Source organism: Vombatus ursinus, unplaced genomic scaffold (genome assembly GCF_900497805.2).
Source record: "Vombatus ursinus unplaced genomic scaffold, bare-nosed wombat genome assembly UNPS02009205.1, whole genome shotgun sequence".
Lineage (NCBI taxonomy): Eukaryota > Metazoa > Chordata > Mammalia > Diprotodontia > Vombatidae > Vombatus > Vombatus ursinus.
Window position 1 is genome coordinate 36,169,035 of NW_020948983.1, and position 23,932 is coordinate 36,192,966.

The window sequence follows — 23,932 nt, forward strand, 5'->3', positions numbered from 1 at the left end:
TTTTTTTTTTTCCTTATAGACCGAGGAGACTGGCAAAGAGAGAGGAAGTTCAATTATGGTGGCAACAGCAACCAACTCTGGGGTGGAGATCGGCATCACCAGTATGAACAGCACTGGTATAAGGATCACCACTATGGGGACCGGCGCTCTCATGGTGAACCCCATCGTTCTGCGAATTATCGTCCAAACAACCTGTCACGCAAGAGGCCATATGACCCATACAGCAGTGACCGAGACCATCGGGGACACAGAGATTATTATGACAGGTATTGGGGGAATCTAATTTTATGCTTAATGAGGGTGAAAAACAGGGGAGAAGTTATTTTTCTCTACTTAAAATTCATTGTGTATGAAATGAGAATGACAAAATGATTTTTATCAAGTGCATTTACTGAATTAGGAGTTCATTGTATAACTTAAAAAAGTGTTAATGTCCAGGAATCTGAGCTAGAAAGTACTTTAATAATCAGAAACCTACCATTGTGGCTAGCATGCACTTGGGATATAGAAATTGTGTAATCCCTAGTCTCTGTGTTCAAGCGAAAATAAGATCATCAAAAAAAAAAAAGGTAAAGAACAGAAGCATATTACAAATTGCAGGTAGGTGGTACTGGAAGATAGTAGATAACTAGATACAGTGGTCATCAAAGGCTGGGTGTATTAGCTAGGATGTGTCATAAACAACTTGGGACAGAAGGGTGAGATTTACAAAATTAGGGGTATGCAGGGGTGGGGAACCCACAGTTTTGTGGCCACATGTGGATTTGTGGATCCCAAAAGGATTTGTCCTGTGAAGTTTGGATTCAGTCAGAGGGCTGCAGTTGAGGACCTAGAGGGTCACATGTGACCTTGAAGCCGCAAGTTCCCCACCCCTGGTAGGTATGGCTGGTGAACTCAAGGGCGCTGAAGATTCTAAGTAACTCTTTTTGTTGTTGTTTAAGGTTTTTTAAATGCCGTTTGTTTTTATATCATAGTAATTTTCAGATAGTATGTTCCATGCTTTCCTTATAACAAAGGGAAAAAAAAGTATTTAAACAAAATTACTTGACAACCCTGACCAAAGTCTAACACTCTATTTCCATAATCCCTCAGTGCCCTAACAAAAGGCAGTTGGTGAATTGCCTCATCTCTTTTCCAGAGCAGAGAGGTGTCAGTATCATTACCCATTCCTCAGTTTTATTTGGCAGCTCTGCGGCGAAATGGGTAGAGAACTAAACTTGGAATCAGAAAGACTCGTCTTTGTGAGTTCAAATCAGGCCTCAGACACTGTCGGCCTCAGTTTCCTCATCTGTAAAATGAGCTGGGGAAGGAAATGGCAAAGCGCTCCAGTGTCTCTGCCAAAGAAATCCTCAGTGGGGTCACGAGGAGTCAGATGCGACTGAACAGCAGCTGAACGGCAGTTCCCTTTCATTGTTCTTTTCAGCGTAGTTGTAGTTCCTGTGTATATTGTTTTCCTTGTTCTGTTTACTTTTCTCTGTGTTAATTCTTATGAGTCTTATCACATTTCTTCAGTTTCTTATACCTAAGGAATTGATTCTTACAGAATAGTATGCCATTCTGTGCACATTACATATGCTGATTTTTTTAGCCATTCCTTAATTGATGTGCACTCACTTTTTTCCTCTAGTTATTTGCTATTACAAAAATATTTCAATATATTTGAGTCCCTTTTTTTTTCCCTTTTCTATCTTTGATCCCCTTAGGGGTATGTGTTTAGTAATGGGATCTCTTGGAGCAAAAGGTTTGAAAATTTTGTTAATTTCTTTTGGTTAGGCAGTGGGGTTAAGTGACTTGCCCAGGGTCACACAGCTAGTAAGTGTTATGTGTCTGAGGCCGGATTTGAACTCAGGTTCTCCCGAATCCAGGGCTAGTGCTCTATCCACTGCGCCACCTAGCTGCCCCGAAAATTTTGTTAATTTAAAAAAAATAATAATTCTCAATTGTTTCCCAGACTTGTTGGACTAATCCAAACTCTCCCAACAGTGTACTGGTTTAGGTCACTCTATTTTTAACTTTATGATAACAGCCTTACCACAAAGTCCATGCAAAGTAGGACTATTAGGCTACTGAAATGCAGGACAGTTTTTTTCTTCCTTAGGGGGAAAAAGCAAATAAATCTGTAGGTTCATATTTTGTTTAAATTCATGCAAATATGTAGTAACCAATTCTTTTGTTTTTATCATACATACAATGGGGTATAGCACAAGTTCAGCTACCTGAAAAGCAGCAGACTAAAAAGAACACTTTGCAACATTTGATCAGTAGTAGAAAATGACAGTGAAATTTGGCATGCTGGTCTCTCACCATCTGTGTCAGAGTTCTGAAACTATATTATCTAGGATTGGACTAGGTGATCTCTGAGTGCCTTCTGGCTCTGATGGTCTGCGGTTCTGTACGGACTACAAGGTTTGGTTACGGAAAGGAGAATAGAATCATAAAGTATTAGAACTGGAAAGACCTTAGGTATACCTAATCCTACTCCTTCATTTTACAGGTGGGGAAATTGTGGGCCATAGAAGTTAATTGATACATTCAAGGTTACCCAGTTAGTTAGAGATGACACTGGTCCTTTGATTCCATTAATATAGGAAGCTCCCAGATGAGGATACTCCGTGTACCTTAGAGACTTAAAGCCTGGGGTAATGGGACACTGAGTGACTTGCCCAGGACCACATGGCTATAGTTTATCTATCAAAAGCAGGATTCAAACCCAGGTCTTCCAGCTCCAAGGCAGCTCTCTCTGCCACAATCTGTCCAGCTGCCTCCTGCCCACCTTCAAATCCTATCCAGTCAGAATGAGATCAGACTGGTTTGATTTCACAGAGCTTGTTTGTGGATCTTTATACTTCTGAATTTATGAGTGCATTAGTGGTAAGGAAACTGGTCCCTATTCTGCCAATTTGTTTCAAACCAGCAGAGGCTGCACTCAAACAGTAGATTTTACAAGTTCTGAAAGGTGCTCTTTGTGCATATAGTACTTGGCCAGTATATTGCTATAGAATTGTTCTTGAATGTGATACTGAGTATAGAGGAGTGAGGGGATAGGTGAAGGAATGGTTAAGCTTGATGGTTTTTTCGTTTTGGTTTTAACATTGTTGGGTTTCAATTTTCAGACATCATCATGATTCAAAACGACGAAGATCTGATGAGTTCAGGCCTCAAAATTACCACCAGCAAGATTTCCGGAGAATGTCTGATCATCGTCCCCCTATGGGTTACCATGGCCAGGGTCCCTCAGATCATTATCGATCTTTCCACACAGACAAATCGGGAGACTACAAACAGCCACTACCCCCTCCACACCCTGCAGTCACAGACCCTCGATCACCACCATCTCAGAAATCTCCCCATGATTCAAAGTCACCTCTGGATCACAGGTCTCCCTTGGATAGGTCACTAGAACAAAAAAACAACCCAGATTATAACTGGAATGTTCGGAAAACATAAATCAAAGGTCAAAGCGGAGGAGAACAAGAGTGAGCAAGCATCTGATGATTTTTGGTCTGATCCAAAAGATAACCAGTTATCAAAATGAGTAACTGGAGACTCTGAACATGCTGCTGCTGCCACTTCACTGGCTGAAGGAGGACTTCAGGGAGTGGGGAGGACTTTAGTTCTGGTGGAGATTTGATTTTGGTTACTACCTTTACACTCCTGCTATAGTTTCCATTTTCATTCTATCCTCCCGTGCTGCCAGAAGGAAAGAGGTGTCATTTTATCTGTGGGCTTTTGTGGGGTTATTACACCCCCATTGAAGGAAGAACAAGAATTGATTGGATTTGTAACCTGTTTTGTTTTGTTTTGTTTTTTTGGTTATTGTTTTTTACAACTAGGTGCAGTATTTCCTTACTCTGATTTGGTCAGGGGAGGGAATGAACGATTGCTGCTTAGGAATTAATGAACAGTGCTTGATTTGATTCACTATTATATGATGGATGCTGCTGATGGGGGGGGGAAGTCTGATTTCATTCTGGCATGATAGTATTTGAAGGTGAGCAGGTGAGCCCTTCAAATGACTAAATGAGCTCTCAGCATGTCTTTAGAAGAAATGTAGGAGCAATAGACTTAGGTGTGGCCCACCCAGGAAGGGAGGGTAAGAGCTGAGGGTAGTGGCACTGGTGCAGCTGTCTCTATCCAGTCTACACTAATTTTCCCACATTGTCTTTGTACATTTCAAAGGTTTGGTTTTCTGTAGTCCTATTGTTTACCTCCAGAATGAGGAAAACTGGCTACTATGGCTGAACTTCAGTACTGTGACATTGGAATTAACTTGGATTTTATTTTTTGAGGGGGGAGGAGGGAGGTAAAGGAGGGAAGGACAAGGACAGAAATCTTGAATCCCTAATGAGGTGTCTGATTCACCCAGTAAAAAGGCTCATTAAACATTTGGTGCTAGCTAGCATATGATACTGGGCTGTAGATTCTGAATGGGCTTCACATTGTGTGGGGCATTTAGTAGTGCTAGCAAATGAAAGGGGCTTTCAGTATTTTAACAATTTAACATCTGTAGATTTTTATTCCTTTTACACAAATTAAAAGAGGTAGAACTCATAAAGAATCATATCTGCTGATAAACAGCTGGTCAGGTAAAAAAAGGATTAGCTGCAGTGAGTAGGCTGTCAGATGGCTGGCTTGAGGTCATTGCAGTTTGAGTTTTAGTTGCATTCAGGATAAGAGCAGACAATACCCAAGGGGATTTATAGCTAATAAAGGAGGCGTGGGGGGGGGGGGAACCAAATGAGTTTAATTGAGAAGGTTAATTGAATCAGAATAGTTCGGGGAGGGGAAGGTTGGTGTGGTGGAGGGACAAAATTGTATGCCCACCTCGGAAAGGCTGGGGCTATCATTTTTATTCATTTTAAGCCCTAGTTCATCAGTATTCTTAAATATGCTAGTGTCCAAAGTCATAACTAGATGAAGAGAGGATATTTGACTAGAATACGCAATGAAACTTGGTAATAAATTCAAGCCTACCAGGTGTAAAGAACCAGGATCAGAAGTGGTACACATAAGTATGATTATTTGGGCTCCCATTCTATTGGGATACCCCAGGAGTTTAAGTTCCTGGAAATGCCTTGTGGATCTTGTTAAGAAAATATCATCACTTATTTGCCATGCGTATGGGCAATTCTATTAAAGACACTCCCAAGAAATGCCTCTATTGTCTAATGCCACTTAAGCAGAAATGGTTTCGTGGTCCATTGCTCCGTGCTGAGCATATCATGGAAACAGCCAGTGATCCAGGTCATCGTGGGAGACGCAGAAAATTCCGAAGCTTACGCGTTTGGCTATGCAGCAGTTTTTGGTGGGCACTTTTTCTTTTTAAAAAAATTTTTTTTTTACCCCATGGTGCTTTTGGTTCTTCAGCCTGGACTTTCACAATGGAAGCATTGAAGCCAAGCACCCAAACGTGTCATATTGCACATATCAGAAATAATCCTATCAAGGATTTAGAGCAAATATAACTGAGGAAATTGGGAAATATTCTGTCCCTTTATCAGCCACAAAGTGCTGTGGAAACAAAAAACTTTACCTTTGCTAATAGTTTTGGCGCCATCCAAGTTTGTCTTATCCAAGGCAAACCAGAAAGTGTTAAGAAAGCTCCTTTTAATCTCAGCTGATAGAATGGTGGGCTGGTGAGGGATTGAGGTATATTTTTCCCTTTGGGAATTCAGATTATGGCTTTTCCTACAGCTTTCAGTAGTCTTTAATGAAGGTATGGGTGGATGGTTGGAGATACCTTTTGATATTCATCAATATTTGATTTCATCGAACTAGTTAGGCAAGGGATGTTATGCACAAAAATGTCTCATCATGAGGGAAAAAACAACTTCACATTGTTCACATTCATAAAATGTTTTTGTCAAGACTTTTAGTGCCATAAGATGTAGCAAAAGGCAATACTGGCCAGATCAGTGTTAAATTGATTGTGTAACTACAGTATCCCAAATACATTTATACACGTTTGGCATCTGAGCTATGTCTAAGAGGGGGTAAGGAGAAAGGTGTTTCCTTCTTCAAAATCAAAATCATTGTGACAAAATGGTATATTTAAAGAAAACAAAAAGAAATAATGCATGGATGGAAGTTATGTCTCTGTTTGGAGAAAAGAGGAATTGCCATGGGAACCTCAGGAGTTTTCAGGACCCCAGATTGGAGAGATGTGTTTAGAGATTTTTTTGGCAGTGATGCTACAGAGAAAGAAAGGTAACATCACACCCATTAAAAACAGTACCTGAATGTAAACAAAAACACCAATAGCTGAAATGATATAGCCTTCAGTGGTAATGTAAAACCAAAAAGTGAACTTTTAAAGCATTCAGTTAAAGTCCAAAGGGGATACAGCTGAGCACTCTGTGAGGATTGATGGCAATGTCTTTTCCTGCTTTTCCTTCCTTCTACCTTCCATAGCTACACCCTACCCTCTAGTCAGTCATTCCTTAAGCCTTTTTAATGGGAAAAGTGAAAACTTCTCACCTCTTGCTGCATTTTAAAGTTAAGTACATTCTAGCCTGATGTCTGAAAATTTTCATCAGGAAGTGTGGTGCAAACCTGATTCAGTTATGAATTTACACTTATAACCCGAAAATTCTACAGACCAAAACTTATGGTCAACAAGAATTGTTGATCCAGTGCCCAGTACATGTGGAGCTTCTGACTGAGATCTTGCTGTGATCGAGGTAGGAGATCCGTGCCAACGATCCAGACGGCTGTAGTCCATTTGCCCCCAGTAGTGTGGGGACAGACAGTTTCTCTTTCTTGTAAAATTGTGGACTTTTAAGACCTGTTAATTAAAACAGTAATTAATATTAATTTATATTTGTGAAAAAAATGCCACTGTCCTAGTGATTTCTGATGTAAATATGTTGTTTATATAGTATGTATTAAATTTTCCTACATTGTAAAACTGCTGTACTTTTGATTCTTGTATATTAAAAAGTGTTACTAAGGATTTTCAGAACTGGGCTAGCTTACGTTGTACTGTAATTTGGTGACTTCTTTATTCTATAATGGTGGCTATTTAGCCCCTACATTCACTGGCATCCAGTGAAGAACTTCTTTCTTTGTTTTTTAAGTAGAACAGTTGTTCAGCTGTTCTGATATGCTTAATTCAAGGTTCTGTTAAGAACCTTAAGAAATAGCATGGCATAGTGGGTTGAGAGCTGGCTTTGGAGTCAGAAAGATCTGGGAGTTCAGGTCCTGTCTTGGACACATACTGGCTCTATGATGAACTACAAAAAGTCACTTAACCTCTCAGTACTTTGGGTGAATCTCTAAAACTGTTAGAAAGATGGTGTTGCATTGGTGGAGGAAGTTAGATTAGCAATCTAGGAGCTTTCTGTATCGATGAAGTCAGAATCGCAAATCTAGCTCTAACTGAATCTCATAGTGCTATTTGAACTGTGTTAACACAGCATTTCAGCATTCTGAGGTTTAGAGCAGAGGTTATGGAGTCAGAACTTCCATCCATGGCTCAGGCTCTGAGCACATTTCCTGCAGCTCTTCTAATTTTACCTGACTGTGAAGTGAAGGGAGAGGAACTGAAGGCAGCATCAAAAGACCAGAGCAGCTTGAACTGAGTGGAGGCTAATGTGGCCCCTTTTCTTGGAGGGAAGCTCTTTAGCTACATGACCAGAAGTTTTTCACTCCTTTTCTTGCTCATTCGCATCCTGAAAATGCACTTTTCCAAAGCTTTTTAAATTGTGTATTCACCAGAATAAAAATGCCACTGCACTCAAAAGGGAATAAAAATGACCTGTCAGCTGAACTTCTCTGATGGCCAAGTTCATGGCCATGAGGGAGACTTAACATCTGAGTTATATGCTCTTGGGAAAAAAAAAAAATATATATATATATATATATACACATATATATATATATATATTTTATAATGGAAACACTGACACAAATGCTAACTTGGCACTGAGGACAGAACTGGCTTAGGAGAAGCAGGCCTCAGCTGGAAGGACAAGAGTTTCTGCTGCAATTTGGTATTAGAGGTGCCTTGTTTTAGTAGAAGTTGCCAAAGTTTGGATTCTAAACTTGTATTGAATGGACCTTACATTTCCCAGACCTCCAGAAAACAATTTTTGAAAGGTCCTACCTAAATTTTGACATGCCTCAGTCATAGGAAAAGGAGTACTGTGGCAGTCATTGTTGATAAATTACTGAGATTTTTGAGACTAAGGTGCTGAAATGGTGTGTTGGATTATTGCTGCTAATAAAGGACTCTTAGAATGCCCTATTGCAACTCACAACCCAGCTGGAACAGTCTTGGGAAATTTTATTTTAAGAACAAGTGCGGCAATAATCAGCTTATTATGATTTACAATAGTAATGATCCTTTCAAACTGACTACTGCCAAAGCTCCTGCCTTTTACTGGAAGGAACCCTGCCTGTGATCCTTGGCAAGGCTTCCTATGCTTGGCACCAGTCAAATCCTCATCAATTAGCACCAACATAAAGGTCATTTATTACAACTTTTGCTGTGCTAAGGACTCAGAATTCTAACCTGTGACTCTTAAAGGGACAGTATCAAAATAGAAAATTTAGACCTTAACCAATATCATATATTTATCCTTTTCTGCCTTACATTAGTGTTGGAGTACTCCCCCATCCTCCTGTGTTCTTTCTTTGGGAGAGAAATACATTCTTTTTGTATCTTCAAGGAGGAGAAAGATGCATTGTACACAATGCTATGAGATCTGTTACAATGTTCTACATATAATAGACGATCCAGAGATTAAATGCCCACCTCACTCTTCACACCACCTCACCTTTAGTGGAAGTATACATTCTATAAATGTATACAATCTAACCTAGACCACACTTACACCATTGATAATCATTTGTCTCTCTGACTTCCTATAATATCCCCAAATCGTGGTTATTTCATACCATTTTTGGAGTCTGAAGCTCTCCATCTTGCTCTTCTGCTGAGAAGAGTGAGACCATTTGATGTGAATTCTTTCAGTTGTTCTCCTTCCACTTCTTTAAAATTCTCAATGTCCACCCTCATATTCTGGTGTCAGAGAAGAGGTGGGCCTTTTTGGGCAAGGTTGTCTTCCATTTGTTTTGATTCCATCTCTGTCTATCCTATCACCTGGCTCCATTAACAATCTGCCATCTTAAGCCTCTCTCTTGTCCCCTTCTATACAAACTTGCTCAGATATCCAGTGTTCTAAAAATGCTAGAACTTTTCCTTGTTCCCATCATCCCACTTCTAGAAGCTGCCTAACCCTGTGCCATCTGTTTTTTGTTCCCTCCAGTCAACTAAAATTTCTCTCCAAGGTCATTCATATCATCACTAAATTTCATCTTCTTTTCCCTTTTCTCCCCTCCTCCCTTCCCACCATGTCCTAATATTCTTTACCCCTTCCGCAGCATATGATACTGAACCATCTTCATGTTTCTCCCACATCTCTGACTCATCTTTCTCACTCCTCTTCTACCTGCCCCTTAAACATGCCTCTCCCTCAAGAGGATCTGTCTTGGGCTTTCTTCTCTATATTGTCTCCCTTGGTCATCTCATCCTCTTTCTTGGATTCATTTAGCACTTCTGTGCTTGAATATCAAGCATGTCAAATATGTGTGTGTGTATACACCCATGTATATATATGCACATACATATATGCATATATATATTTACTCATTATTTATGTACTGCATCTTTCCAATTGCCTTCAGGATATCTCTGATTAGATATGATAGGATCATAAGAGAGATATAGAGCAGGAAGCACCATCAGAAATAATGTAATCCAGCCCTCTCCTGAATCTCACAAGTATGGGTATCATCTCAAGCTCAGTCCTCACCACTCTTCTATACTCCTTCCCCTTGGTGATCTCATCTGGTCCTATGAGTTCAGTGCAGATCCCTATGTATGCCCCAGATCCTATTTCACATACTTACAATGTAATGGGGGTGGGGGAGGATGGGGTATAGTGAAGACTTGTGAGTGAAAATGTAGATTCAAGGGAGAGGCTCCCACAATGGGGTATTAAGAACCTGAGCAGAGATCACTTTCACCCCAGGGGATGGAAATATAAGGAGGGCTATCAGGGAGGGCTTTCTGGAGGAGGCACCTGAGTTGGGCCCTGAAGGAAGGGAGGAACTTTAGTGGTCAGATGGGGGAAGGGGAATCCATTCCAGACACAGAGAACATCTTGAACAAAGGCAGAGAGATAGGAGATACTGGGGAAGAGACTAGGGAGTGGACAGTAATCTATTTTAGCTGGAATGTAAGATACATGAATAGAAGTGACATGAGATAAATTTGGAGCCAGAGGGTACTTGGCAGACAATGAGAAGTAAATCACCAAGGTTCCTTCAAGTCAACTCAATTCAAGAATTTACGTGCCTACTACATACAAGGAACTATGCTAGATGCTAAGGACACAAAGTTGAAAAGCAGCCTGTGACCTCAAGGAGATTACATTCCACTGGGAGTTAGAATGTGTAAACGGTCAAATGCATACCAGAAAATGTAAAGGTAGGAAGAGGATCAGGGAAGGAGGGAGCTAGGTTATTATGAACTTCAAATGCTAGAGGAGCTTGTGTCTTGTCCTGGACAAAATAATGAGCTGCCAAAGATTCTTGAACGTCATTCAAATAACAATGTTAACACTGGAAGGGGAAATAGCTCATTTTCGGGTTGTGGTTCACAAGGGTCATAGGTCGAGTGCTGAGAGGGACCTTAATGGTTATCTGGTCCAATATCCTCATTTTATAGACAGGAAATTGAAGCCCAGAGAGGTGAAGTAATTTGCCCAACACCAGATGTTAATAAGAAGTGGAATGTAGGAACAGGAAAGGCAGAAAGGAACTTCACACTTCTGCTAACGTCTTACAGGCCAACATACAACCCTTGGTCCATTGATTCCAAATCCAGCAGTTTTTTCAGTCACATGATGGACTACCATAGAAGTATACATTAGCTCAAGTAGTGAGTGACCCTAAAGTGGAGAGGATGAACTAACTATAGGCAGCCTGTGGCACAGGCGAACCCAAGTAATTTTGAGTAGACAAGATGATTGACAAAGTACTTACCTTACCAAAAAAAAAAATAAAAACCCAAAAAACCTGGTGAGTTCGTGCCTGGCCCTAAGCAAAATGGTGAGACTGGTATCTTTGGCCACCCTTCCAACCCCTACCAGGATTCTTTCCTTCTTCCTGGAAATGACACTCATTCTCTACCTTTCCCCTTCCCTTCCCTTACCCCTCCCTAATGGCATTTGTATCCTATTCTTATTTTTATCTGGTTAACAACTAATCAGTTTCCAAATCTGTAAATTGAGAAAGCTGAAAGATCTGTATTCACAGTCAAACATAACAAGGGCTTACTAATGCCATGCTGTGTGTTAAACTTGTTATACAAAAAAAAGGCAAAAATGTCACCTCTGCCTTCAAGAAGCTCACATTCTAAAGGGGAGGACATGTAAATAAATATATAAATACCTACAGAGTGGATAGAAAGTAATCTCTGAAAGAAGGCACCAACAGGAATGATGGGTGGGGAGACTGGAAAAGGTCTCTTGCAAAGGGGATTTGAGCTGAATCTTGAAGAAAGCCAGAAAAATTAAGTGTCTGAATTAAGTGTCTGAAGTGAGTTGGAAAAGCCTTCCAAAGCATGAGACAGTCAGCCAATGCAAAGGCCCTGAGTATGGGAGACCAGCCAAGATGAGCACCCCTCCCTCTTCAGAACTACTTTGCAAAGATCTAGAAATCAGACTAGATTAGGTCCTGATCAGAAAATGCAAGGAAAATTTCAATGAGTCATTTTTCCTAACCCAGGTCAACAGAGGGAGACAGAGGTCTGTGTCCAGGGAACAAGATACTACAGGAGAGGAGTACTACACAGAGCCTTCTGTCACTGTTACTAAAACAGGTGCTGGACCCAACAAAGAGGGGCCTAAAGTTCTGGGAGCAGGAACTGGTGCCAGCTGGTAGGTCAGCAGCTTGCACCCAGAGCTGATATCCAGATCCAGAGTGTACTAAGTAGGAGGCCTGTACCTATGGATACTGAATTGCTCATGGAATCCTGTGCCTAGGGGTTGCAGTTTGTTGCCTGAGACTGCATTAGGCAAAGAGCAGAAACAGAAGGGAGTGACAGCTCTGTGACTCTGACTCTGGGAGCAGAGCAGGGTCTCAGATCCAGCCCCCTCCCCTATCTGAAGCCTATAGGGGAATAACTAGGGCAAGCAGCTCAATCCAAAGGGAAGGCTGCATTTTGATCTCTCCGAGCCTTCTAATTAGTTGATGATTGGTGAATCCAGGAGTAATCTGTTAGAATGTATTCCAGGGGGCAAGCCCACAGTTGTGTTGCTCAGACCCAAACTCCAGTCAGGAGCTCGCAAAGTTCAGACAAGAAAAGCAAGGCAGTAAGCATCTAAGTTCTTACTATGTGTTAGTAACTGTGCTAAGTGCTGGTGATTAAAATATAAACAAACAACAAAAAAGACAGTCCCTGACTTCAAAGAGCTAACAATCTAACAGGGAAAGACAACACACAAAAGAGAAATGGAAAGTGGGATGGGAGTGTGTTTGAAGGCACATGTTCAGAGGCATGTAAAATCAAGAAAGCAAGAAACAAAGCTGGAATGGAATTAAGGTTGGTAGGGCTAGGCCTCTCCTCAAAACGGAGGCCCTGGGAGGGACTCACAACTGAGAAAAGGGTGCCAGTATAGCAGAGGGATATTCTAGGGTGACAAGGCTGCAGGAAATTATAGATGTTCCAGGGTGAGTGCAGATGAGGCAGGGAAACTCAGAAGCTCAGCCAGGAGAGGAACCAATAATTAATTGATCAGACTTTCTTAGATTAGATAGCTTTGGGCACATTGAAAGCTTGCAGGTCCCTGGCCTGAGCTGTTCCTAGATTGTTGAAGGATACTACACTCCATATGCAGAGAAAGAATCAGCAGAACCCAAGAGAACACAAAACAGGACCAAATCTGGCCCTGACGTTCCCTCCGCAAGTACATAAAACATGCCCCAAGTAGAAAGTTTGAAGTTGGGAAGTAAGGCTAGAAAAAAGAGCAAACAAACAAAAGAGCCTCACTATAATGAGCTAAACCACAAAAAATAGAAGAGAATGACTACAAAGCATCTATGTACAAAGCTTCAACGACAGCGACAATGATAACAATAACAACATAGTTGGGATACCAGTTCAACTAGAATTCCTGGGAGAAATGAAGTGAGTGTTTAAAAAAGAGTCAAGAGTGGTTTCATTAATGAAATGATAGTGCTAGAGAAAAGAATTGGAAAATAAATTAGAGCTATGAAAGAATGACTTGGAAAAAGAATTAACAGCTTAGCACAAGAGGTATAAAACTTTACCCAAGCAACAGGTTCATTGAAAATTAGAATAGACCAAATGGAAGTTAATGATTCCATAAGATGACAAGAAATAATAAGGTCAAAGGACTGAAAAAAAGAAGGAAAAATGTAAGCCATCTCAATTGGAAAAAAATCAAAGAGAGATAATTAAAGAATCATTGCTGGGATGTCATATTTCAAGAAATTATGAAAGAAAACTGCTCAGATATCTTACAATCAGAGAGCAAAGTGAAAATGAAAAGAACCCATTTCAGGTTGCCTCCTGAAAGAAACCCCAAAATGGAAACTTCCAGGAATGTCATGGCCAAAATCCAGAGTTTTCAGGTCAAAGAAAAAAATGCTACAAGCATCTAGAAAGCAAAGGCAGGGAGTGAGGAGAATAAGTTTTGGGGAGGAACACCAATAAGGCTGGATCATAGAGTCTGTGAAGAAGAGAACATCTTGAATGTAAGAATGTAAGAACACTGGACTGGTAGAAAGGTCCAGGTTGTAAATGGCTTTAAATGCCAAAGACATGCCTTTATGTTTGATACTGGAGATGAAAGTGAACCTCTGGTTATTATTGAGTAAAGGGGCACATGGGATCAGACTTGCACTCTGAACCTGCCACTCACCTAGATCATCAGATTTCAGTTTCTTCTGGAAAACAAGAAAGGTAGGTAGAGAGTGTGGTGGGAAAAGATGAGACAGTAAAAGAGATCAAGAAAGTGAGATCAGACAGAAAGAAAGAGGAAAAAGGCAGTGCCATGGACTCTGAGTGAGGAGAGAAACTTAAGAAACAGAAAGTCTTATCACTTTGAATCACCTGAAAGGTGTACTCCTCAAGCCATTTCACCCTGATGGACCAGTCTTCAACAAGTTTTCCCTTGATGAACTAACATCGGGACTAGAATAAGTATAACATTCCTGACTTTCCCTATTCCTGCATCTCACTTCCTGTTAACATCTGGTGTTTAGAGTGAATTGCTTTTTTGTTTATCTCATTTTCTATTAGCAAATGTTACTCTGAAAAATAATGCCTTGAAAAAAGGATGAGTAATTTAGGGAAGGAGAAGCCTGAATATGATTACATCCTTGGTCGCCACCTATGCAGGAGGCTATAAAGAACTCAGTGGAAAAACACTTGGAGTGTCAGAGTCAGAGGACCTGGATTAAAATTTCGTACATCTCTTATGCTTACAACACATATGACCTTAGGCAACTCACTTAACCTCCTGGGGCCTCAGTTTCTTCATTTTTAAAATGAAGAGATTGGTCTACATGGCCTCGGAGGTCCCTTCCAACTATATATCTGGGATCCTATCATCTTATGAATGCTAAGGTCACCCAGGATCTAACCAAACCTGAGAAGTCCTTGAGATCAGATTTGTCTCATCCTGTTTTAACAGCAACCCTCTAGAGGGCAGCAAATTTCTAAAAAACAACCCATCTTACAGCTAGAAGCCCTTTAGATAATGCTTAATCCTCTCCCTCCCTTCTCTACAGATGGAGCACAGAGGAATAAGTGGTGTTCCGTATTTGATGTGCTCCCTCTGTTGTTTTATAGACAGCACTTAAGAAAATTTCATATTCTTGAAGCAGAAACTTAGTTTTTCTTATTGGGTATATGGATCATCTCACCACAATTTCATGATGCTATCCTACAGATATTCTGTCCATTTTTCAGAGGAAAGCTATATATGACCTAGAGAGAGAGAGTCCTACTTAAATTTCCAAGATCCAGAACAATGGATACCCATCCCTAGCGACCCAGAGGATAATGCGTACCTTTTCCCATTTCACCCATTTCACTGAGCAACTGTAGGTGACAGGGTAATCCCAAGTAACAGCCGACTGTTCCCCCAGGAAACTGCCCAATAGTCTGGTATCCAAGAAATTATCTTTCGTGAGATCCAGTCATCCCTATTGAGTTGCAACGTTAGCTAGAAAATAAAAAAAAAAAAATAGGTGGAGGAGAGGGAAAGATTTTCAGAAGAGTGCTTTCCTTGGTGGGCAGTGTTCAATTTCTCCTTACCAGCTCTTTTCTACAGGCACTATAGTTTGCTGAGATACTAGATAGTAGTAAAGTTGGGATAAACTTTATGCCCCAATTTTTCTAAATGTCTTCATGGATTTTATGTTGCAGATTTAGAAATGGAAGGGGAATTGGGAGTTCTTCTAGTCTAATTCTCTCATTTAAAGGATGAGGAAGCTGAGACCCAGAGACTGATTTGCCTACAGTAATAGTGGTTGGTTAGTAAACTGGTATTTGAACCTAAGTTTTCTGACATAAAATCCAACACTTTCCTCCCTGCAGTATGAGCCCTTGGACCATTGCTAAAGTGACCTTTCATGGCAAGCCACTGAAGTTGCAATCTGATCTAGTAAAGCATTCCCATCCTGGGAGGACAGCCTGGGGATGATCTTGGTAGGGGATCAGTATGGGTGCTGTCAGAGTCTTCAAAAATTTCCCAAGATTGGGAATAATGCTATACTGGAAATGATGGGGTCAGTCTTTGTAAAATAACTGGTGACACTAGTTGGGTATTGTTTTTTTTCTGGGTTTAATAGTCCACCAAGTTCTCATCACAGCTAGACAGATCAGAGACTGCTGGTGCTTGTTCTGTGCATTAATACATCTTTGGTTTCCAGTACCACTAGATAGGATTCTTTCTGTAACAATAAGAGAGGGCCTGGAGAGGTGGGGCAAGTATTGAGGAACTGGCGAAAGAGGAGGTCAGAGCAGGGCTGCTCATAGGCAGAGCCGTGAGCTCATTGAAGTCTGTCTTCTGTTTCCAAGAACCCCTTCTCTTAGTCAGCTTTCCACAAGTCTCAAGCTCTCCCGTCCTTCTCAAGCCCTTTTGGTACCATATTCCTTAGACATGTAGTGCAGTAGAAAGGGGATGAATTCTGGCTTTTCTGATTACTACCCATGTGACTGTAGTTTCCTCACTGATAAAATGTATGAATTGGATAAGGTGACCACTAAGGTCCCTTTCAATTTGAAATCTCTAATCCTATTGTTTTCATTTTACACTTGATTGACTATGGGGCCTCTTTCCCATTAGCCCCCACACTTTAGTCTCCTACCAGCCCTAGACGCAATTCTACGCTTTTCTTTCTTCCAATCAAAATGCAGATTCTCAGTTTCTTTCTTCTAGGACCCAGATATATTTGACAATGGGTAGTAATATTCACCAAATACACTAATTCCTACTACTACATTAACTAACTTGCCACGTTAACTAGGATACTACAATGCTTTTCACTTTGCTAGATCTTCGGTTATGTCCCTGCGGATGATCCATCCACTAATGCTAAGCACAACCTTCTCAAACATTTGCAGTTTTCTTAAGAAGGCACTTAAAGGATGGAAGGGTAGGTTGGAGAATTTTTGGTGGGGAGGATTTATCAGCACCCCAAAAATCATACCATCTTTTCTCTCCTAAAACTGGCCTCAGGTAAAGTCATGAAACACACGCACGTATATTACAGGACAGTCAAAGGTGAGACTTTGATCTTTAATCCTATTCTTCAGGGCTCTTGCTTGGCTACTCACCCTACCTGGACTCTAGTTGTGAAGCCTAGAAAACTAGGTTACAATTTACATCCCTTGGAAGGGGAGGGAATTACCCTATTGGAAGGAAATGGTCCTTGTTTTCCTGTCCTGTTCCAATCACCTTGCTCTCCAGAAAGTAGCAGAAGGGTTGGAGGCAATCACTCATAGTGACCAGAACCAGCCTTATTGGAAGACAAGTTTGGCCTCTTCTCATTTTTTGCAAGCCACCTGCCTGCTTGTTTGATTGGTAGGGAAGCCTGAATCCCATCACCTGCCAAGTGATCAGGTAATTTGCTTTGATTAAAATGGGAAGGAAACATTATTATTTAAAGGATAGTGGGGTCCCTATGCTGCTTCACAAGGTTTTGGTAGGGAGTGGCCAAGAAGAACAATTGGGACCAGATACTCACAGGAAATGATCACATTTCTGCTGCTGTGCTCTGTGGCGTCTCTAAAGTTTCAATTTGTAAGTGATTGTCTGAGGAGCTAAGAAGGCAGATCTGTAATAGGATAAACTATTTTCTTGATACCAGGGCACTATGCTGAGCTTCAAAAGACTGGAACTTTCAGGACTTAGCCAATGTATACACAACAGAAATGTGTTCGTGTTCAGGCTACTCCCCTGAGGCTAACACCATCTATTGTTCCCTGACTTGTGGGGCTGAAGGACTACATCTCTTCTCTCTGTCAGGCTCTTGATACTTTTCATTTCCCCTGATTTGTTCCCCTTCTATGATTAGCTCCAACGACCATCACAATTGTGACTGTAACACTGATCTAAGAGGTAACAGTGGAACTCTCAATTACTCAAATGGGCATTGGTGGAGCAGGCAGGGAGGAGAGTGCCAAAGACAATCTAGAACCGTTGGGTAATTCCCCAAGAAATTGCCATTTAGTTTTCTTTAGAATTTTTTTTATGTATGCATATATGCATTAATAGATATCCATCTCTATGTAGTTATAGATATGATATATAATTGTGTATATAATTAACATAACCACATATTATATATTATGACACAACACAATAGATAATAAATATAATACAATTAGTATTGCATTAACATCTAATTATGTTTATTATATTAATAACCATTAATATTTAATATTAATTACTGTATTAATAAATACATTATATATCTTACCCATCAGAGTCTTCTTATACCTTACTCCCCAACACATACTTTTTGAACCAGTGAGACTGTCCTCCTGACTGTTCCAGGAACAATGTATCTTATTCAATATTTCTAGTATCCAGAGCACTCTTTCTGGCTGCTTCGCATACCTGGAATACCCTACCTCCTCCACTCTGACTACTGACTTCCCTAGCTTCCTTTAGGTCCCAACTAAAATCCCACTTCCTACAGGAAGCCTTCCCTAACCTTTCTTAATTCCAGATATATATCCATTTTATAGCTTGCTTCATATATATTTGTTTGCATGCTGACTCCCCATTAGATTATAAACTCCTCAAGGGCAGGGACTGTCTTTTGCCTTTTTTTTTTTTGTATCCCTAGAGCTCAGCACAGTGCCTAACATACAGCAGATTGAGAAAAACAAATTGATATTGTCTCCATTTTTGTCGTTGATTTCATTTTGTATCACTACTAACATGTTATGTAACTACCTAAGTCACATTTTATTTTTCTCTGAGTTAAGTCTGAAAGTTCAGCTTTTCTGCTAATCACTTTTCTATTCTTGTGTCAAGGAAATCTGTTATCCTTCAAGGATGAAGGTGGATGCCAGGGAGTCTGATCTGTTACCTCTGCAACACTGATCTTCAAGAACGTCTGGTCTGTTATTATTGTGACACTAACTGCTCAAGCAGGTGGACACCACCAATAAGCTTTCCAAAGTGACAAGATGGAAGGAGAGGTGGTTGTTAGCCCTGCATTCCCGATTTCCAACCAATCATATTGTTCCCCCCCCCCCCCGTGATGTTTCTGACTTTGAAACCAATCGTATTGTTTTCCCCATCTATGATGCTGCCTTCTAGGGTTTTTCTTTGGATGCTTCTCCTTTGGTCCATAAAAATAATCTGTCAGCCCTCATTCTGTCTTTTAGCTTGCTGAGGAATTAAAAACCCTTTTATTGGTAATTCCTAGCCTTATCAATACATTGAACATGCTCTGAATTTTGTGCCTCAGTTTACCTTAATTTCAATATGACAAAGTGCTTAATAAATGCTCATTGAATTGAGTTTACTTTGCTAAATGTTTTTGTTCGGAGACTAATATTCATATTAATTTACATGGCCAGGCAAAACAACCCAGAAACAAACCTACTGAGTGGAAGGAAGGAAGTCATCTTGAGATGAAAATTTGGGTACAGAACTTAACAGAACAATTAGAGGCTTGAATTCAGTTCCCTGGGTCTGTTCTTTACTAGTCTTGGTGGCATTGGGAAAGTCATTACAACTTTCAGAGTTGAAATTTATATCTCTAAAATGAGGGAACTGAATCAGTTGAGTCCTGTCATCCCTTCTAGCTTTTTGAATTCTATGACATGTCTAACTTCTTGTAACTGGGAATACAAAATACTTTGTGAGGCACCTTGATCTTGGCCTAATATAATGGTTAACCTCATCCTTAACACAACTGCTTCTTGCCACGTTGCCTTCATGCTTTTGATTTCATTTAAGGATATGAAAAATATCACAATTTATGCTGATTCAGATGGAAATATTCTATCAGGTTTTTTTTTTCCTTAGCCTTGATTCTGCATTGAAAACCTAGTATGCAATAAGCCAGTGTTAGAAGCTGTTTATAACTTAGCGACAGATGGCAGTTGTAGTGTCCTAGAATACTGACCAGTAAGAATGTTAAATACACATATTGCATTTCCAAGAAAAATTTAAACTTTTTGAGACTGGGACTGTTTTTTTTTCTTCTTATCGTTTGTATATTAAGAACCTGGCACTAAGTAATTAAGAAACACTTTTTGAATTGGATGTGATTGGCAGAAAGCCTGCATGGTGATGCCCATTCATCAAGTATTTGTTGAATTGAAATGAATGCATATGCTATTTGTTTTCATTTGTAGCTCTTAACCTTCTTTTTCTGAATTTGTCCCCTCTGTCTTGCTCACTTTTGATAGAGAATGTTTGAGTCTGTACTGTCTCAAAAAAAAAAGACTCAATTCGTTTCTGAGATCCAAGTTTTCTTCTTTTTCTTCTCATCAGATTTTTTGTTAGATCACAATGGTTTCTTAAAACAGAGCAGGGCATATGACTGTGAAGTTTCTCTGACCCAGATGCTTCTTCTGAAGCAAGTTACATATTTGTTTTAGGGAGCTCTTTGACATGTTAAATAACTGTGCTTCCAATAACATGATTGCTTTTTTTTTTTTAAGTTTTCATTGTCATAGGTTGGGTATAGATTTTTCCATCCATTTTTTCATAATGGTAACATTAACACCATATTTATATAACACTGCTGTCCTCACAACAACTGTGTGAAGTAGATAACATCAGTATTATCCTTGTTTTACAGATAATAAACTGAGGCTGAGAGTGATAAAGTTACTTGCCCTGAGGCACTTAGCCAATAGGTATCAGAACTGGGAACTGAACTATATCTCTTTCCTCCGTACACTCCATTGCCTCTCAAAGTCCTGTACAATTATCAAGTAAGGGGTTCTCTGGTATAATGGTTTTTTGCCCTTAATATGTTCAATTGACTATGATCAAAGGTTTGCAATTACTTTAAAACTGACTTTGGTTTTTAGTTATTTTTGAAAGCCTTCTCTGTAACATTCCATTCAATTCAACAAACATTTATTAAACACCTACTATATGCAAGCACTGTGCTAAGTCATGGGGATACAAAGGCAAAAAATAAAGTCTTTGCCCTCAAGCAGTTTACATTCAACTTAATATCTTCATGCCAACTTGTCTACAAGAACTTTTAAAGTGGTAGAACTGACCTTAAAAATATTAGAAACAATAAAATGCTAAATATGGTATGAAACCAAAACCCCTTATAGAGTAACATCATCTTCAAAATTCACATTATCATCACAAATAGTAAACTATATGTCTCTTTCTTTGAAAAGAGATATCTCTTCCCTTAAAAGACACCTCTCTGGATAATTACCTGGACTCCCTGGGATGTTCTTTGCTTACAAAAGGAATGCAGTGGCATCTGAGGGAATTAGTCCTGATTAATCCAAAATTCTTTTCTAGGCTCCCGACACATATTTCTAGGCACTGAAGATGATCTAGGCAGTCCATGATCACGAAACAGTAGTGACAGCAACTTACCTGTATTTGGAAAGTGAATTTCAGTGCCAAACTTTAATGAGTTGGAATATGTTTTCCCTACATATATTGTTTTAAGCTTACTATAAACACTAGGTCTTTTCCTGTGGATTCTATGAGTTTTCTTAGTGTTGTCAAATATGTTCTTGTTATGTCTTTATCTTCAGTTCAGTCATTTTCTGGTCATGTCCGACTCTTCATGACCCCATTTAGGGTTTTCTTGGCAAAAATATTGGAGTGGTTTGCTATTTCCTTCTCCAGCTCATTTTATAGATAAGGAAATTTAGGCAAATATTGTTACCTGTAGAGTTCTCATTGTATGGTATGGGATTCAGGACACTGAATAGAAATTGTCTTTTATGCTTCTTCCTCCAATATTGCTAAGTGCATTTATTTGCTCATTCAACATGTACTTATAAAGAACCTACTCTGTACAAAGCACCATGCCAGGTTCTGCATAGGTCTGTAAAGATAAAAATGTCTGCTGTCTTGTTTTTTCTTATAAGCTGAGGGTATAGCACACACACACACACAGACACACAGGCCTATCTTTCAGGGCAGTTACTTAGCTAAGAGTATTTTATTACATATTTTTGATAAAATGCAAATTCCCCAGTTTGACTAGAATGGTGGTTATAATTCTCCATGGTTAAATTGCTGGTTCTAATAAAGTTCCAGTCCAAGGGCATTTTCTTACTTGGGGCCTATAGCATTTTCTCCTCATTGTGAACTGGAGATATTTTGTCCACTTTAAACTCTTGCTTCTCAGGATTCTGGTCTTTGGAAATCTATCCATGCTTATAGTCTAATTGGACCACAAGCTCCTTTAAGAACATATTCAATTTCAATTAAATCACTGATAAATAGTCTCATTTCTGCTAATGGTTTTAGTGAATGAATGTGCAAGAAACATTACTTTTCCCTCTTTGCATCATTCTCTCCAGTCTGGCCTTTTTTCTCTCTCTAATCTACACTTTACTTGGATCTTTTGCTTGAAGTAATCTTCACTATTGGGGCAGCTAAGTGGTGCATTCGGCTTGGAATCAGGAAGACTTATCTTCATGAGTTCAAATCTGGCCTTAAACACTGTTTGCCTCAGTTCCTCATCTGTAAAATAAGCTAGAGAAGGAAATGGCAAACCACTACAGTATCTCCGACAAAAAAAACCCCAAACGGGGTCATGAAGAGTTGGACCTAACTGAAAAGACTGAACACCTTCACGATTGAATTCCTAAGAAGGCTTGTCGTCCTCAGGATGTCAGATTTTTTCTACCTAGGTTTTCGTTGTCATGTAGCAATCAGGAGCCTTCTGTATCAGTAATCAGTCATAGGACGAGGAATATAGCATTTTACAGTGGTGGACCTGGAATCAGGAGTCCTGGGTTTAAATTCTTCCTCAGATACTTTGTGGTCATGGCTAAGTCACTTAACCTCTTAGTTCGCTAAACGTAAAATGGGCTTAATAACTCCCCACTTCATAGAGTGGAGAGGAAATCACCTTGTTAACCCTAAAGTGCTATAGAAATTTTTTTGTGTCATTTGCTTATGAAACAAAGGCTTCTTTAAAATTACCTTCAAGAGTCCTTGATGGCACATCAGTTTTACATATTTTGGAAATGATTTTGTCAAGAACTTACTCCTACTTTCATAGAAGATGCCTCGGGCCCATCTAATGCCTGCAGCCTCTTAGCTAACTATTTTCTTTCAAGTTTTACACTGTGCTGCAGTTGCTAGCCTTTTGCCACCTTTCACCCTTCCTCCACCTGTTTGGTGGGCCACTTGTCTAGTCTGACTCAGAAATTTACTTGTGAACCACGGCAAAGTCACTTGACCTCTTTGTTACTCAGTTGCCTTGTCTGTAAAAATGAGGGGGTTGAACTTATTGACCTCTAAGGTCCCCATCTAGTTCTAAATCTTTGTTTTTATGACTTTTTTCAAACAAGGGTAAACGGTGTGAGGTTTTGTCCCCTAGGTTTGCTGGCCTAAAACATGTAATCATTACAGGGAGAAAAGTTAGGAAAACGGTAATCAGAGGAAGAATCTGGCAGCCAGAGAGTACAGCAGGTATGGTATAAGACGCACTTCACTTGTGAGTTGGCAGAACTGTGTTCTAATCTCACCTTTGCTCCTTGAAACTCTGCAATCTCTGACAAGCAGTTATTCCTACTCACATCTTAGTTTCTTCCTTTGAACAGGGCACACCCGCATGCATGCATGTATGCGTGTGTGGTGGCAAGAGTTGGATTAGATGACCTCTTAGGTCTCTTCCAACAAAGATATTCTTTGACTTTCACCACTCAAAAAAAAAACCTGGGTTAGCGCATAACCCAGTGGTATAACACTGGGCAGATCAGAGTAAGTAATTTTGAACTTTATTTCTCTTTCCTTTTTCCTCGAGTCCTCCCGCCTTCATTTTGCTTTAATTAAAATATGTCAGGTGATTTTTTTTCTTGAATTTTGAGAAACTTTTCTGTTTTCTATTCTCATTTATTTTGGTGAGAATCAAATGTGATAACATAGGTAAAGTGCTCTGTAACCATAAAGCATTTTATTATTATTAATATTCCTCAAAAGACTACAGAGGAATAACTGTACTTTTTTAGCTCATGTAAGCAGAGGCCTCACACTGGAAGTTCAAAAGGTAGTTTGTTTTCAAGAAAATAAGTAGTTTCAAAGAAGGACCAATGATTGTCATGTTAGGACTTCATGGGTCTGGCTGGTTAGAGCAAACACTCTTTCCCCACATACACATATGCACATAAAATGCAAAATAAACATTCTGCACGTATGTGCTTAGG

General features: G+C 39.8%; 1 protein-coding gene across 1 annotated transcript in view; it reads left to right on the forward strand.

The window, feature by feature from the left end:
• Nucleotides 1-6,907, forward strand: part of CHD2 (chromodomain helicase DNA binding protein 2) — a 129,652-nt gene extending 122,745 nt beyond the window's left edge. The window contains exons 36-37 of the mRNA XM_027851981.1: nucleotides 20-266; nucleotides 3,114-6,907. Coding sequence (XP_027707782.1) covers nucleotides 20-266; nucleotides 3,114-3,447 — 581 coding nt within the window. The 3' untranslated portion in view covers nucleotides 3,448-6,907. The remainder of the gene's footprint in view (nucleotides 1-19; nucleotides 267-3,113) is intronic.
• The last annotated feature ends 17,025 nt before the right edge of the window (nucleotides 6,908-23,932 follow it).